The 16975-nt window shown below is 31.0% G+C and overlaps 1 protein-coding gene across 1 annotated transcript; it reads right to left on the reverse strand.

Moving 5' to 3' along the window:
- Positions 1–15791: 15791 nt before the first annotated feature.
- Positions 15792–16397, reverse strand: LOC126893419 (GATA zinc finger domain-containing protein 14-like). The gene has a single exon (XM_050663587.1). The coding sequence runs from the start codon at positions 16395–16397 to the stop codon at positions 15792–15794; it is 606 nt and encodes a 201-aa protein (XP_050519544.1).
- Between the last annotated feature and the right edge of the window lie 578 nt (positions 16398–16975).

Raw genomic sequence — 16975 nt, forward strand, 5'->3', positions numbered from 1 at the left:
CAAGAGAAGCGTCGGTCGACCTCCTACAAAATGGACTGACGATTTGAAGGTTAAATAAAAATTGGATTAAAGCGTCTCAAGATAGACGGCATAAAAAACAAGATGAAGTTTGTATTTTTACTGCATGTAGAAAATAGGAAAGAAAAGTATTTAAAAAAACCGCCGCGGTTTATCCTAGTTGCGTCAGAGAGAGCAGCATAATATGTGCCTCCTGATGAGAGACTAATAAGTTTCGAAACCCGTAGAGGTGCTTGTTACACTCTCTGATTGAACTGAAATAATGATGCAAATGTAGTTTCGTGTTGCAACGAAGTTGAAAATGGATATTCATTTTTAATTTACATGTTTACTCTGATTGGAGTACGAAGGGAACCATTCTCGTTGGAATTTGACCGCGCAGAGCACATGGGACGTGAATTATTAATGGTAAAATTCTCTCATCTTCCTTAGTCTCAGCATCCGTTATGGCTTGCAAATTGTAGAAGCATCGGAGGTGTTGCCAGAGAAGGTTCCCATTGTTTTCAGTCTGGTAGGATGTAGAGTTGTAGAGTAACATTTTTTGATGTTTTTTTATGTGCTATTAGATTGAAAACTTAGTTTTTTGCTAGCAGTTGCCGCTAGGGCATCCCTTCCATTTCGTTCGTTGCAATCCATGACTGCACGCCGGGGTTTGTCATAGTTGGGTCAGAGAGAGCAGCATATGTGCCTCCTGATGAGAGACTAAAAAGTTTCGAAACCGGTAGAGGTGCTTGCTGCACTCTCTGATTGAACTGGAATAATGATGCGGCTGTAGTTTCGTGTTGCAACGAAATTGAAAATGGTTATTCATTCTTAAAAGTATTTTAATATGTAAAATTTAATTGTAAAATTTAAATCCTAGATAAGCGTTTTTGGCTTATAAAGCTTATAAAGCCATTTTCAGAGCAACTGTAACAATTTTAAAAGTTCCACTACTAAAGATGGATCCCATTGGTAAAAAAACTACAATTTTCAGTTGAGACGACGCGACGGACAAAATCAGTCAGCCTATTCAAGAGCTGCCGGTTGCAGCTTTTTTAGCATATACGCCAGTCAATGAGAGCAAGAATAGGATTATTATCCCCGAATTCTATCCTACTGCATGGATTTTAATAAAATTTTGGGATTAGCTTCTACTTATCTCTTAGTTCAACATTGAGACCCTATGCCAATGTGCGCTTTTATTTTAGTGGTGGTTCCCACCCTTCTCGGGGATGGAAAATTTATTGGTTAAAATAACCACGGAAGTGGCTAGAGAACCTAATTCTAAGCAAAAACTGTTCAACAATTTTTTTTTACCTCAGTACTTTTTGAGATATCCGTGGTTGAAAATTTGCCATTTTCATTGAAAAATGTCACCTTTTCGGAAGATTTTTTGCGAATAAACTAATAACTATGCATCTAACGAAAAAACTATATAAAATATTTTTGTAGCTTCTAAAAAAACAAAGAGATTCGTTCCTTCATATATCTTCTAAGTATATTTAACCTCCCCTCCCTGAAACGCGATTTAAACAAATCGTTTTCCTTCTACAATACTTTTTATTATAGTGTTATTTCCATGTTTAAAAAGTTGGACGGGAAAATGAATGGTTTAAAAAAATAAGATCAAATTATAGAGCGCATTTTTAAATTTTCTTAAAAATTTCTTTTTCTCCATGTAACTTGAAAATCATAAGAGATACAGTGATAAAAATCAAAAGCAAAATTATTGTCTACCAAAACCCTACATTTTTGCGCAGTATCTTTTTTCATATCTCTTATAATTTTCGAGTTACATGGAGAAAAAGGAAGACTTTTAAAAAAATTTAAAAATGCCTTCTATAATTTGATCTTATTTTTTCAAAAACCATTCATTTTAAACCCGAGCAACTTGTTGAACATAGAAAATTCACTATAGTAAAAAGTATTGTATAAGGAACACGATGTATTTATATTCTGACGGATGAGGGGTAAACATACTTCTTATTTATTCTTAAAATACATTAGTCATCAAGTTTTTTGCAGAATATCTCGCTTAGTTTGAATGTAATCGACATTTAATATTGCTAATTTTAAAGGTCTTTTCAAGCACTAGAAATATATTAGTATCATTATACACCTAAAATGGACCGTTTCTCTGTTATTTCAAGTTAAATACACCAATTTGAGCATGCACGAAAAAAAACAAACTTTTCTCACCTACCATATCCCTTTTTGTACTATGACTAGAAAATTTATGAAGGAACGAATCTCTTTTCTTTTTTATAAGCTACAAACATACTTTATACCGGGTGTGAATTGGAAAACGGGCCATAGAAAATTCAATGTAAAATTCTAAACCCTTGAATTCCTGCTTCCCTAACTATTTTACATCAAAACACGTAAGAAACTATTTGTAGAGGATTTAAATCTGTATTGAAAACAACTGTTAAAATTGTTCTACGAATTAAGCATATTCCAAATTTTGTAAAAATATAATAAATTTTTTAGACAATGATGCCATAAGTTAGGCCACACACAATGTCATGATGTGTAACGGTTGCGTTTGGTCACAATGAAGATATTAATATTAACAATATTTGAACTGTCAAAATATTTATTTTATCGTTTATTGTTTAAAAAATAATAAAGTTGATAAGATACCCTCAGTTGAGGAGAAAGTATTAATAATAAAGATGTTTTATTCAATCAATACCTACTGCGCACACAGTTAGTTAAATAGTAACGTAGGCCTAAATTTTACACACATACCTACTGTTGCAAATGTATCATATTTTTGAAAATTTTGGAATGTGTTTAAATCATAGAACAATTTTAACTTTTGTTTTTAATACAAATTTCAATCCTCTACAAATATTATCTCATGATTTTTGATGTAAAATAATTAGGGAAGCAGGAATTTAACAGTTTAGAATTTTACATTGAGTTTCCTATGGCCCGCTTTACGATTCGCCACCCTGTATAGTTTTTTCGTTAGATGTATAGTTTTTAGGGTATTCGCAAAGAAACCTTCCGTAAAGGTGTCATTTTTTAATGAAAATGGTCAATTTTCAACCACGCATATCTCAAAAAGTATTCAGTTTAAAAAAATATATATATAAAACAGTCTTTGCTTAGAATTAGGTTTTCTAGTTATTTCCTTAACAATTTTAACCAAAACATTTTCCACCCTCGAGAAGGGGTGGAACAACCCCCACGATAAAAGCACACATCGGCATAGGGTAGAATTCGTTTCTCGATCTATTCGCTACTTACTGTGAAAATATCAAGTAAATCAATGTTGTAGGCTGGAATTCGGAGCCAAATACCCTCATTGACTGCCCTAATATATTTTCTCTCTTATTTTCAAATAAAAAGGCATGTAGTTTTTAATGTTACATTGTAGTCCTGTCGCCAGGGGGCGTACAACGGCCTCCTTTGTTCAGATGGACTTACCCAAGTTTTTTATGTATTTTGACCAGTAGAACACGAATTTTTTGGGTAACAGTTGATCCGATTGTCGATAAGATTGTAATAAACAAAGAACTTGAGGAATTACATAACAGCGATTTTTCGCAAAACGAAACATGTTTTTTGTATTTTTTGGATCATTCTAAGCAAAAAATGTTTTTAAAAGTTTTTTCGTAGGATGCATAGTTTTCAAGATAAACGCGGTTAAACTTTAAAAAAATCGAAAAATTGCAATTTTTTGAACCCGAATAACTTTTGATTAAAAATAAAATAGCAATTCTGCTTAGTGCATTTGAAAGTTCAATTCAAATTATACCGATTTTGGTTATTTGCATTGCTAAAAATTAATTTTTTATTGTCAAACAAAGCTATCAACAAATAGTGTTTCCCGTTCCAAATGCATGCGTTTTAATGCATGCTACGTAGAAATAGCCTGCTTGTTGGCGCGCCTACTCGTTCGATTTTAAATGAGAAATGCATTGAAAACATCACTCAAGCACTATGTGTTTATATGTTTGACAACAGATTTGTCTGACAATAAAAAACTAATGTTGTTCTGAAGCTATTTTCTTTTAGCATTTCTGTAATTTACTAGTTTTGATGGAAAATAAGCCACAATTTTACTAAAAAAATGATTTTATTAACGTTTCAACGCCCAAATCGGGTGTCGTTATCAAAATATAAAAAAATATTAATGAATTAAACAAAAATGTTGTTGCTTAATAAAGAAATTCTTCTAATAATTTATTTAATCTGACTCATTTTGATCGGCAATTCAGATATATATTATACATTTTAAAGTAAAAGACTTTTCAAATTAATTTTTAGCAATGGAATTAATCAAAACCGGTATAATTTGACTTGAACTTTCAAATGCGGTAAGCAGAATTGCTATTTTATTGTTTATTCAAAAGTTATTCGAGTTCGAAAATTGCAATTTTTCAATTTTTTTGAAGTTCAACCGCGTTTATCTCGAAAACTATACATCCTACGAATAAACTTTTAAGAACATTTTTTTGCTTAGAATGACCCAAAAAATACAAAAAAATGGTTTGTTTTGCAAAGAATCTCTGTTATGCAATTCTCTAAGTTCTTTGTTTATAACAATCTTATCGACTTTTGAATCAACTGTTACTTACCCAAAAAATGTGTTCGAAAACGTTTTTCGTGTTCGAAAAATCACTGTTATTTAAATCCTCAAGTTCTTTCCTTATAACAATATTATCGACATCCGGATCAACTGTTACCCAAAAAATTCGTGTTCTACGGGTGAAAATACATAAAAAACTTGGGTAAGTCCATCTGAATAAAGGACGCCGTTGTACCCACCCTGGCGACGGGACTATTGACAAAACCTAATTAAACAAAGTAAAGTTTAAATAAATTTAGCTGATATCAAATCCTATTGCTGTCTAGAAAAAAAATAATAAAAGTGTGTAACCGTCAATTAACTAACACTACTTTGTAAGCAACAATTAACGTCGTAAGTCAATGTTTAGCCTACAACAAACGTTCCCGTTATTTCCAGCCAGCTCAGTGATTCTCAGCAGTAGCTGCAGGTTTAATCAGACAGCTACAAATTGGAACGAACTAAATAATTCAAAATATAATATAATTTGTAGCTTTAATTACATAGTTTCTAAGAGTAACACAATAGAGAGTAATAACTTGATAAGTCAAAAGATATAAGTGTTGAAAAAAACCCTGTACAGGAAAAGAACTTGACATGTCCATTCCAAACAGGGGAAAACGTTGATAAGTCCATGTAATTAATATGCAATATACAGGGTGTCTCGAAAAGATTGGTCATAAATTATACCACACATTCTGGAGTCAAAAATAGTTCGATTGAACCTAACTTACCTTAGTACAAATGTGCCCATAAAAAAAGTTGTAGCCCTTTGAAGTTACAAAATAAAAATAGATTTTCTTCAATATATCGAAAATTATTAAAGATTTTTTATTGAAAAGGGACATGTATCATTATTATGGAAGGATCATCTTAAAACAAAATTATAGTGAGATTTATCCACCCCATAAAAATTTTATGGGGGTTTTGATCCCTTAAACCCCCCAAACTTTTGTGTACGTTCTAATTAATTCATTATTGTGGTACCATTAGTTAAATACGTTTTTAAAACTTTTTTGCCTTTTCGTATAATTTCGATAAGCGAGTTTTTTTCGAGATGCGGCTTCTTTTTTAATATATGTACATATAATTTTTATGGGAGTTTTGTTCCGTTAAACCCCCAAATGTTTGTGTACGTTCCAATTAAACTATTACTGTGAAACCATTAGTTAAACACAGTGTTTTTAAAACTTTTTTGCCTCTTAGTCTTTTTTTGATAAGTCACCTTTTATCGAGATGTGGCTTCTTTTTCAAAATAAACCTAAAAATGTAAATTATAATAGTTATTTTCCTAACAAGTGCAGAAAGTCATTCTTTTCCGCACGCGACTGCAGTTTGCCGAACGACGCGAAGCGGGAGTTCGGCAAGCAGTCGAGTGCGGAAAAGAGACTTTCTGCAAGAGTTAGGAACAAGATTTTTTCTAAGAGTCTTTAAAAACTTACGAAATCTTAATCAATTAATTTAATTAATATGAAAATACATACACAGATTAATTCTTTGACAAGTTTGTCAAAACCAAACTTTAAATATAATTAGTTAGCATGACGACGATCTTGGTTTCCATGACGATGATTCAAAATGACTGTTACTGTCTACCGATTTGACTTTCGAATATTATGTCAAAATAATTTTATTTCATCGAACTGTCGCGTTAATTTCATTAAAACAGGAACACAATAAGATATATTTGAAATAAATTAGTAAATAATATCTAAATATTAGTTTATTGTATATATTATAATTACTTTAAAGCCATATTAACATATCTAAATTAACACGCGTGCGGAAAAGTAAAAACCGCGTGCGGAAAAGTAACACGCGTGCGGAAAAGTGAAACTTTCTAAACTAAAATGCGTGCGCGAAAGTAGACATTTTTGCACGCTCGTAGAAAAATACATTTTCAGATTATCTAATTAACAGGTCTCTATAAATATTCGTACTTAACCATATACAAATATGTGGTGGATTCGATAAATATTCAAAATATCTCGATAAACACTAGCTAGCTTATCGAAAAAGTCCTAAGAGGCAAAAATGTTTTAAAAACAGTGTGTTTAACTAATGGTGCCACGATAATAATTAAATTCGAACGTACACAAAAGTTTGGGGGGGTCTAAGGGAACAAAACCCCCATAAAATTTTTATGGGGTACACAAATTCTACTTTAATTTTTATTTAAGATGCTGCTGCCATAAGAATACCACATGTCTATTTTCAATTAATCTCTTAAGAGTTTTCGATATATGAAAAAAAATTATTTTTATTTTGTAACTTCAAAGGGCTGTAACTTTTTTTGTGTGCACTGTTATATATAGGTAAGTGAGGTTCACTCAACCTATTTTTGACCCCAGAATCTGTGGTATAATTTATGACCAATCTTTTCGGGACACCCTGTATATTAAAAAGAAAACTAAAATGTAAACCAACCACCAACCACATTTTTAATGTTTTAAAGTTTAAAATGTTCTGAACAAAACCAAAAATGTGACTTATCAAGTTATTTCCTGTGGTCTTCATATGTAAATGATACAAAATGCAAGAAATATTTAATCACCTATAAATTGTTTATAGGTAATTAGTTTATACCCAATTAATGGACAGATAAATAAATATCTAAGTCATGAAGTTAAGTGACTCACGTTATATTAGATTATGTTTTGTAAATCATTGTTGTTATCCGTCAATATTACATACTGTATCGTGTGCAAAAAAAATTAATACTCACATTTCCTCCTTTTATAGATCATCATCATCATCAATTGGCCCTGATTTGTCCATTGTCGAATATATGCCTCCTCCAGATATTTCTATCTTCTTCTGTTCTGTGCCTCTGCTATTCAATTGTTAAAGTCACAATGATTTTGAAGTCGTCGTTTCACCACGTTGAGGGTTTACCTCGGCTTCGCTTGTCTGCCCGTTGTCTCCACTCAAGCAATTTTTTTGTACATCTGTCGTCTTTCATTCTTGCAACATGTCCGTCCCATCTCCATTTTTACTTTGTAATACGTTCGATAATATCTTCGACTCCGGTTTGCCTATCGTTTCTTACTATATTTCTTAAGCTTTTTCCAAGCATTGATTTCTCCATTTTCGTTGTTTCCTTAATTTGTCAACTGGTGTTTTTGTGAGAAATAAGGTTTCTGCTCCGTATGTGAGGACTGGTAAAACGCACTAGTTAAAAGCTTTAATTTTTAATAGTACGTCCTTTAAAGGTAAAATATTGCAAAACCTCTAATTTTTAAAGAACCGCGTGTATTAACATGAAATTTGGCATACACAAAGTCAACAAGTCAAAGAAAAAAAGTAATACTGTGCCATTGTGTGCTTTTGCCCTAGGGGTAAGTTTGAGCCCCTTTTGAGGGTGACAACTATATGTTCGAAATAAGTCTGGAAATGGATAAAATGACTAATTCCAAGCAACTTTTGTTCTATAGAGTTTTTTCACCAAGTTATTTGCGAGTGAATATGTTAATTTTTCTACAAAATAACCACGTTTTCAGACGGTTTTTCGCAAATAATTCAAAAAGTATTTGGTCGAAAAAAAATTCTTATCAAAAATATAGCACTTAAAAAAGTAAAAAACATGGTGTATATATTAGGTGACTATACCTAGCAGAAGCAGAGTTATAGTTAATGAAAAATAGGTTCACATTCGTCAAATTCGAAGTCGAATATTTTAACGTGCCCTAACCAAAAAATGAAGCACTTTTTTGGGGAAAACTCATTTTTAACTTTTTTAAATTGTTTAAAAATGCTTATTTTTGTTTTTTTTTTAAATGTTAAGCATCAAAAGTAAGCAAGTTACGCTCAAAATAAAGTTGGTCCCTTTTTCTTTGGTAAGAAATCGGGAAAATCAACCCCTAATTAGAATTTTAATTGAACTTAATTGTTACCACTTCACAAGTTTTTTACTCGCGTATGTATTGATCATATGATCTGTAAGTGTCATCGTTCCAAAGTCTTTATTTTTTAAAGAGCTGTAGTTAAAAGGGCTTGAACGAGTCACTTATCACGAGTGTATGCAAAGTTAGAAACACTGAATCTTAACCAATCTTTGGCTTACAGAAAAACAAAAAATATAAAGTATTCAGAAAAGTAAGGCCGACTTTTTTTGTTGTTTAAGGTTTTTGGTATCTCTAACAATTTTTAAGATATTTTGAAAAAAGCATTTTTTTTTCAAAATAAAATTTTTTTAAAATTTTACTTTAAAACCAAATTTTTTCAAACCAAAGTGCTTATTCAAAATAAGCACTTTGAATCGATGAAACTTACAGATCATATAAACACAACATAAGTAAAGTAACTTGTGAAGCGGTAACAATTAATTTTATTTAAGTTACTAATTGGGGGGTGATCTTCCTGATTCTTTCTTGCCAAAACAAAATGGACTAACTTTATTTTGAGCGTCACTTGCTTACAGTAGTTAATGCTAGATTTTTTTTATAAAAACAGAAATAAATATATTTTTAAACACTTTAAAAAGTTGTAATGTGTTTTCCCCAATAATGATGCATTATTTGGATATTTCACATTGAATTATTCTATTTGGAATTTTTCGAATATGAACCTATTTTTCATTAGCTATAACTCTGCTTTTTCTAGGTATAGAGACTTTTTTTTCACTTTCTTATAGGCTATAATTTTGATAAGTATATTTTTTTCGACGAAATGCTTACGTTTTGAGTTATTTGCGAAAAACCGTCTAAAAACGTGGTTATTTTGATGAAAAATGAACATGTTCACTTGCAAATAAAACTCATAAAAACACTCGTGAAAAAACTCATAGAACAAAAGTTGTTTAAAATTAGTCAGTTTATCCATTTTGGGACTTGCCTTGGACATATATTTTTTCACCGCTGAGATGGGGTAAAACTCACCTCCAGGGCAAAAGCCCACATCGGCACCATATCACTTTTTCTCTTTGACATGTTAGCTACGCGTATACCAAATTTCATGTCAATCCAAGCGGTTTTTTAAAATTTACAGCAAAAACCGTGAAAGAATGTACTATTAAATACATTTTTATATTTTTGTTTTAAACACGTATATCATTTTTTCGAATGCAGCTCAACCTAAAATTATTCTTCTGAGTAGTTGGGATGTTTGGTTGTCTCGCGGTAACCTTATTTCGTGACCCAAATTCACATATTTTTGCAAGAGTTCTATGGGCGATTTCTCGATTTTTATCAGCTCATTGGGGACGATATTGGTCATCATTTTTGTTTTTTTATAGTTTATCTTTAAACCGACTCTCTGTGTTACTTGCTGTAGGTGTTGTAGCATAGCTAGCAATATCATTGGTACCTATATCGGAGGTGATTCATTATCTTTGTATCGATGTTAATACCCTTTAATTCCCACTCTAGTCATTTAAATGACTGTTGTAAATAGTTTTGGCGACAATTTAAAATTTCCGGAAATATTGGGAGCAGCAAAAAACCCTGTTTTTTCCTGAAAAAAAAAAACAGAAAAAATAGGAAAAATACGGAAAAATTGAAATTTGTTACACTATACATACCTAGTAAACAAATTCTGCATAACGTATCAACATTGATAAATTTAGTAGAATCAGATATATCTATATTATCAGAAGTGAATTTTGTTTCTAAGTACATATAAGAAATATAAAATCTTTCCGAAAGTCCTTTTTTAAAAAATATTTATTTAACACAAGAAAGTAGTCTTTACAGTTTGAAAGCAAAATCTGAACTAAACAATTATAATTCTAAAACTAAGAAATGAAAATGTAACATTTTGATAACTATGAACGTATGATGTCTTCGTCAGCGTTTCTCTAGTTCAGGGACTTACTCTTCTCACGGTCATTATCGTGTTCTAGCTGATGTTGCGGAATGTGGGTCGTTAACTCCTCTTCCCCAAAAGTGAAGCCATGCGAGGGAGTTCTATGCCGGGGTTAGGACTTTCTTCTTTTTCCTCTATGGAATCGTTTCTCTTTGTTTTTGCTATTTTCCTTTTGAGTAAAATAATAAGTGTTGTAATTATTCCAATGTACAACAGAATTGTCCAAATACTTGGAATGTGGTACAGAGCCGTATTTTGAAATATTGGTTTTATTTCGTGATTTGGAATATCTTTAAGTTTTAGCGAATTTAGTTTTATTTCCATTGGTGCTATTTTAATTATATCGAAATTTAATTGCGGTGAGTTTATCGTCATTGGTTGCCCTGATGTGACGTCTTGAAAGGTTAATTCTTGATTTTGGAAAATAATTTTACAAGGTGCATTCTCTATTAGATAAATGCCGTTTAGAATTTTTATTTGCGTTTCTTCTGCACATTTAATGATCAGTTTTTCTTCTTTAGGAAAGACAGCTAAATATTGGTTGATTTCTGGAATAATTTCGATATGGTTTCCTGGAATTTTCGCTTTTAGGTATTGGCAGTCTGTAGAGTTGCCAAAAAATAAAATTTGGTCTTCACATGAGTGCTCGTGATTAATTTGCAGATAACCAGGACATTGGAAGATCTTACTATGGGTGCAGATGTCATTTAGAGGAAATATAATTTTTTCATTTTTTAATAAATATCTTGAGTTTGGTAACATGATGACAAATTCTGACTTACTTTTTGTGGGAATTGGCAATAAATGATAAAGATCAAAATTGGATTCATAGTCAATAGGGATTGAAAGAAAATATTGTATTTGATTCTTTTCTATTTTGCAAGTTATTTGTAAAATAGCTTCGAAATCTAAAATGTTTTCATATTTTACTTCAAATGGTAGCTGTGCTTTGTAATGTGATGAAATTTTTTGGAGTTCGTTAAATAATTCGCTTGATTTTATTATGCTAGGATGTAATGTTTTCAATTTGCAAAATGTAATCGAATTCTGGACATTTTCCATTGTATCGAGTATTAAGTTGTATGTTATTATAATTTCATTAAACATGTCTTTCAAATAATTGATATTTTCAAGATTTGTTTGGAAATCTACTATATCTTTTATTGCTAAAATTTTGGATTTTAAATTAATTTCATTTTCTTGAATATTTTGAATTGTTTCATTAAAGTTACTGATAATTTCATGGCTTAGCGAATATTGATTATTGATTTGGCTTTGCAAGTTTGCTTCGTTTGTCTTTAAGTGTTCTAGTATTGAGTTAATTTTTTCGCCGTCTTCAGCATCTAAATTTCCTGTTATAGCTTTAATAATTGAACCGAAACCGTTGATAATACCTCTTTTATTTTTTTGTAACTTGGTATATATGTTTAGGTTTTCAAATTTTTCCTCAATATTATCTTTGACGTACTCTACTAAATTAACATAATTTTTTGTTTCATTATTGAAAAATTTACAATTAGAAAGATTATTTTTTAGGTGATCATATTGCATATTTAAGTTATCATACTCTTCTAAAAGTGGATTTAAGTTATAGTAATGGACAAAAGTGTGGCTAGATTTTTGAAGTTTGGCAGGTCCCAATTTGATTGGTAATATGCCTAGATTATGGGTAACATCTTTTATTTGGATTGCTGCGCATCCGATTGCGAGGTACCTGAAAATTTGTAAGGTTTTCTTTTAGGTCGTTTAACATTAGAAAAATGAATATTTTCGGCAGTATTTTTATGTCTAGTTTTTATTTTCGCGGTTTTTCTTTCTTTATTAATTTTACTTATTTCTTCAGCTTGGTATTTATTTTTTGTTTTACTTTGATATTGCTTATTACGAACAAATACTTTAGTAGGGATTGTTTCGGGCAATTCTTCTCGATTTTCGTTAGCTTTAGAGATTACTTTTTCTTTTACGTTTTGCAAGGATTTATTGATATTAGAATAAAGTATTTTCATTTTTTCTTTATGGTTTGAAATATAATTATTTAAAATTTGTTGCTCGATATTGATATCAAAAGGAGAATTACTATCTATATGTCCCGTAATCAACTCATGTGGTTTCATTTTTGTTACTGAATGGATGCTGTTATTATAAGCTAGTAAAGCGTAATTTATTTTTTGTTCAATATGGTCATTTTTGTACTCTTTTTGATTATTTAGTAATCTAATATGTTCGATTATGGTTGAATGGAATCTCTCAGCAATTCCATTAGATTCTGGATGTTGAGAGCTTATAAAATGTACTTTTACTTTATGTAGCTCTAAAAGTTCTTTGACAACTGAATTTTTTAATTCGGTCCCATTATCAGATATTATTTGCTCTGGTATGCAGTGATGAGTAAAATATCGAATTAATGCATTTGCTACTTCGATACCTTGAGCTGAATTTATTTTATATAATTGACCATATTTAGAAAAAGAATCTATTATAGTTAAAAATTTTGTTTTTTCTAATGTGACTGAATCTAGGTGAACAATTTGGAAGGGTCTAGTTGCAGTAGGTGTTATATTAAATAAGGGTTTGATAGGTCTCCTATCGTATTTTGTTAATTGGCAAATTTCACAATCGTTTATATAAGTTTGGATAGATGCTCTTTGATTCGGCCAATAATATAAGGCTTTTATTCTATTTTCTGTTTCATCTACTCCTCTGTGGTTCTGTTTTCCTTCGTGATAATTTTTTATTATTTCTTCAATTTCGTTTGGTGGGATATCGATTAACTTCTTGGTGCATTTAATAAGGTTTATTTGCGAATTTTTGAAATATTTTTGTACAACGTTACTAAAAGTTTCGTATATAGGATCTTCGAAGTACAGATGATATTTAACTTTAGGTATTATATAGTCTTTTACAAATTTAACTATGTCACGTTCAGTGTCATTTTTTGAAAATTGTACGAGAGTTCTTTGTTTTTTATCGTAAAGTTTTATAATAGATGGTTCTGCTGGTTCGTAATTAACTTGAGAAATGATAATTTGATTCATTCCAGTGTTTACTGATCTTTCTGATATGGGTATACCTGTGATGGGATTTTCTTCATTTGTGTGGATTGTAGCACCGTCATTTTCATTGATATCTTCTTCATTTTGGCCATTTATTGTTTCGTCAGGTTCAACAATCAAAGACTCTGAGTTGACGTTATGTGGGGTACCTAATAAAGTTTCATCAAAATTTTCTACATAATCTAAGAAGTCTTGATTTGTTTCAGGTTCTATGTCATGAGTTTCGTTTGCGTTTAATCGTATTCTTGATAGACAATCGCTATTTGTGTTTAGAGCACCTTTTTTATATACAATCTCATAATCATATTCTTCGAGTTTTAATCTCCAGCGAACTAATTTTGAGCTGGGATCTTTTAATGAAAATAGCCATTGAAGAGGCTTGTGATCTGTCACGAGAGTCACGCGACGTCCAAAAATATAGGGTCGGAAATACTTAACTGCCCAGACTATAGCTAGGAGTTCTTTTTCAATGGTAGAGTAGTTTATTTCTGAATCATTCAGTGTTCTACTCGCGTAGGCAATTGGGAGATCAGAACCAATTTTTCCTTGACTTAAAACTGCACCTATTGCATAGTTACTTGCATCTGTTGTCAGATTAAATGGTTTAGTAAAATCAGGATATTGCAGAATTGGTTCATTTGTAAGAAGATCTTTACAGATATTAAAACACTGTACATAGTCTTCGTCTTTAATATTTATTTCATTATCTTTTTTTAGTCGCAATGTTAAGGGTTTTGTAATTTTTGAAAAATCTTTAATAAATTTTCGATAATATCCTAATAATCCGAGGAAGCCTTTTAACTGTTTGGTAGTAGCAGGTATTGGGAAATTTTTAATAGCCTTTATTTTATCCGGATTGGGCTTTACTCCTTCTGGAGTGACAATATGACCTAAGTAAGCCACTTCTTTCTTTAAAAATTCGGATTTGTCCAACTGTATTTTAAAGTTAGATTCACGTAGTCTCTGAAATACTTCTCTTAAATTTGTAATATGTTCTTGCAGGCTAGTGCTAAATATAATAATATCATCTAGGTAGACAAGGCATTTTTCGTTTTGTATGCCTCTTAGTATGTTATCCATTACTCTCTGGAATGTAGCTGGGGCATTTCTAAGTCCAAATGGCATTCTAAGAAACTCATAGTGACCATTTTCGGTGTTAAAAGCGGTTTTTGGGATATCTTCTTCTGCCATTTCTATTTGATGGAACCCAGAAGCCAAGTCTAGCGTGGTAAAGTACTGACAACGCCCTAATTTGTCTAAGAGGTCAGTGATATTTGGAAGGGGGTATCTATCTCCTAAAGTAATAGCATTTAAACGTCGATAATCGACTACAACACGAAATTTACGTTTATTGGAGGCATCAAGTTTTTTGGGGACAACCCAGATAGGCGAGGACCAGGCAGAATTGCTATGTCGGATAATATTTTGATCTAACATGCCCTGAATTTGATTTTGGACTTCTTTACGATATATTTCCGGATATCTATATGATTTAGAATATACTGGAATCTCATTAGAAGTTTTTATACTATGCTTAATTTTATTGGTGAAAGACAATTGGTTGCCCTCAATATGAAAAATGTCCGAAAATTCTCTTATCAGCTTTAAAATTGAATTCCGCTCTTCGGTATTCATATGTTCCGTGCGGATTTTAGAAATATCAAATTTGAATTTTTCGGCATAAATAGAATTAAGATTAGGATGATTTATTTGTTCGTATTCATCGAACTTTTCAACTTCTATTGGTGAAGTTAAATCAACTTTAAAATGTGACTCTGATGAGTTAGTAATAGTGCATAAAGCTTCTTTATTAACAACTTTAGTAAGACATTGGGGAATTTCTAATTTCCCTATTTTTGTATAAGGTACGATAACGTCACCATTTTCTATATTTTTTATATTTAATTTAATTACTTGTTCGGAACGTGGAGACACTACTATACAATTCGTGCTCCCAGCGCTCGGACTATAATAGTTAATTTTAATTGAAGAACAAGGTGTTCTTAATAAATTATTTACTAAATCGATATTTGCTTGTAATAGTTTTAAATTATCTAATCCTAATAAGCAATCAAAATGATCATGAAACTTAAAAATATGATAAGTTAATTTTATTGGCTTTTTATGCCTAAATATAGAGGAAGAAGGAATTACGGTACAGAAATTTTCCTTAGTAGTTCCAAGAGCAGTGGAAATTTGAAATGGTTTTTTAAATATTGAATTTTTAAAATATTTTTCACCTATTTTTGGTGTAATAAAAGATTTAGTGCTCCCAGTATCTATAAGGACCTTTAAATTATGCTCAGGGAAAATTATGTACGGCAATTCACATTCTTTGTTAGTTAAGTTTAATAATTCTACATGCTCTGGTTTTCTTCCGAGGCTATCTCTTCTAAAAAAGGTTCTTGGGATGAACTTTCAGGACAGTCTGTATTATCTATGTTATGCAGTTCTTCCGGAATAATATTTTGGCTTGCGAAATTATTGGGGTTACGGAAACGAGTCCTATTTTGGAAGTTTTGTGATAGTCTGAAAGTATTATTGGTTGTGATAGTCATTGGAGTAGGGTTTGAGAATTTTCTGTTTGGATTTGGCTGGAATACATTGGAGTTTCGATTAAAATTCCTACTTGTACTAGGATTATTTTGGAAATAATTATTTTGATTATTTTGTCTCATATTTTGAGGATTCGGTTGGGGATTCGGAGGATCCATAGTATTTCTCTGTATTGGAAATTGATTCCTTGGTTGATATTGAGTTTGGGGTTGATATTGAATTTGGGGTTGATAATTATTTTGTTGGTTTTGTCGGAAATTGGATTTTGGTCTAGACGAATAATTGTTATTTTGATAAGATTTGTGATTTTTGCTTTGAGAAGAATTATTTTGGTCGAGGTATATCTGAAAATCATTTGTGAGGATGCCTAACGCAGAATTTAAATCTGGAGGATTCTTTGTACGCATTAAGGTACCAAGAGGTTCTTTTAACCCACGTAACAAAACTCTTAATGCTAAATTTCGGAAGAAGCTACCAAGAATATTAATTTCAGCAGCATGTTCAGTTTTTGAGGTCAAGACAGATATTTGAAGATTTAATAATTTTTGTATTCGGTTATAAAAATCAAATGGGGATTCATTATTGCCTTGTTTCAAATCTGAAATTTCTATGTTTAAAGTATAAATATCTCTTTTGTCTGAATAAGAATTAATTAAAGCATTTTTTAAATCTTGCCAAGTTCTAAGATTACAAGAAGAAATATTAACTGCGGCTTCGCCTTTTATTTTTGCAATTATGCTTGACATCAAATATTCATTTTGAAAATCATTCACATCTGTAGCATTATAAAATTTGGTTACAAGTTTTTCGGAAATTTCTAAAAATCTAGGAAGTAACGTATGATTTCCTTCAAAATCTGGAATCATATCTAAGTATTCTTTCTTTAGTTGAGGAACTTGTGGAACAGCCATTTTAAATTTATTATTTAATTCTAATATTTTCGAAAAACTTATATTATTTTTATTAAAAGGTAAATTAGCTAAAT

The sequence above is a fragment of the Diabrotica virgifera genome, chromosome 1 (genome assembly GCF_917563875.1).
Source record: "Diabrotica virgifera virgifera chromosome 1, PGI_DIABVI_V3a".
Classification (NCBI taxonomy): Eukaryota; Metazoa; Arthropoda; class Insecta; order Coleoptera; family Chrysomelidae; genus Diabrotica; species Diabrotica virgifera.

Bases quoted from the DNA above. Each gene is read 5' to 3' on its own strand.
- LOC126893419 (XM_050663587.1), bottom strand. From the start codon at position 16,397: ATGCGTACAAAGAATCCTCCAGATTTAAATTCTGCGTTAGGCATCCTC.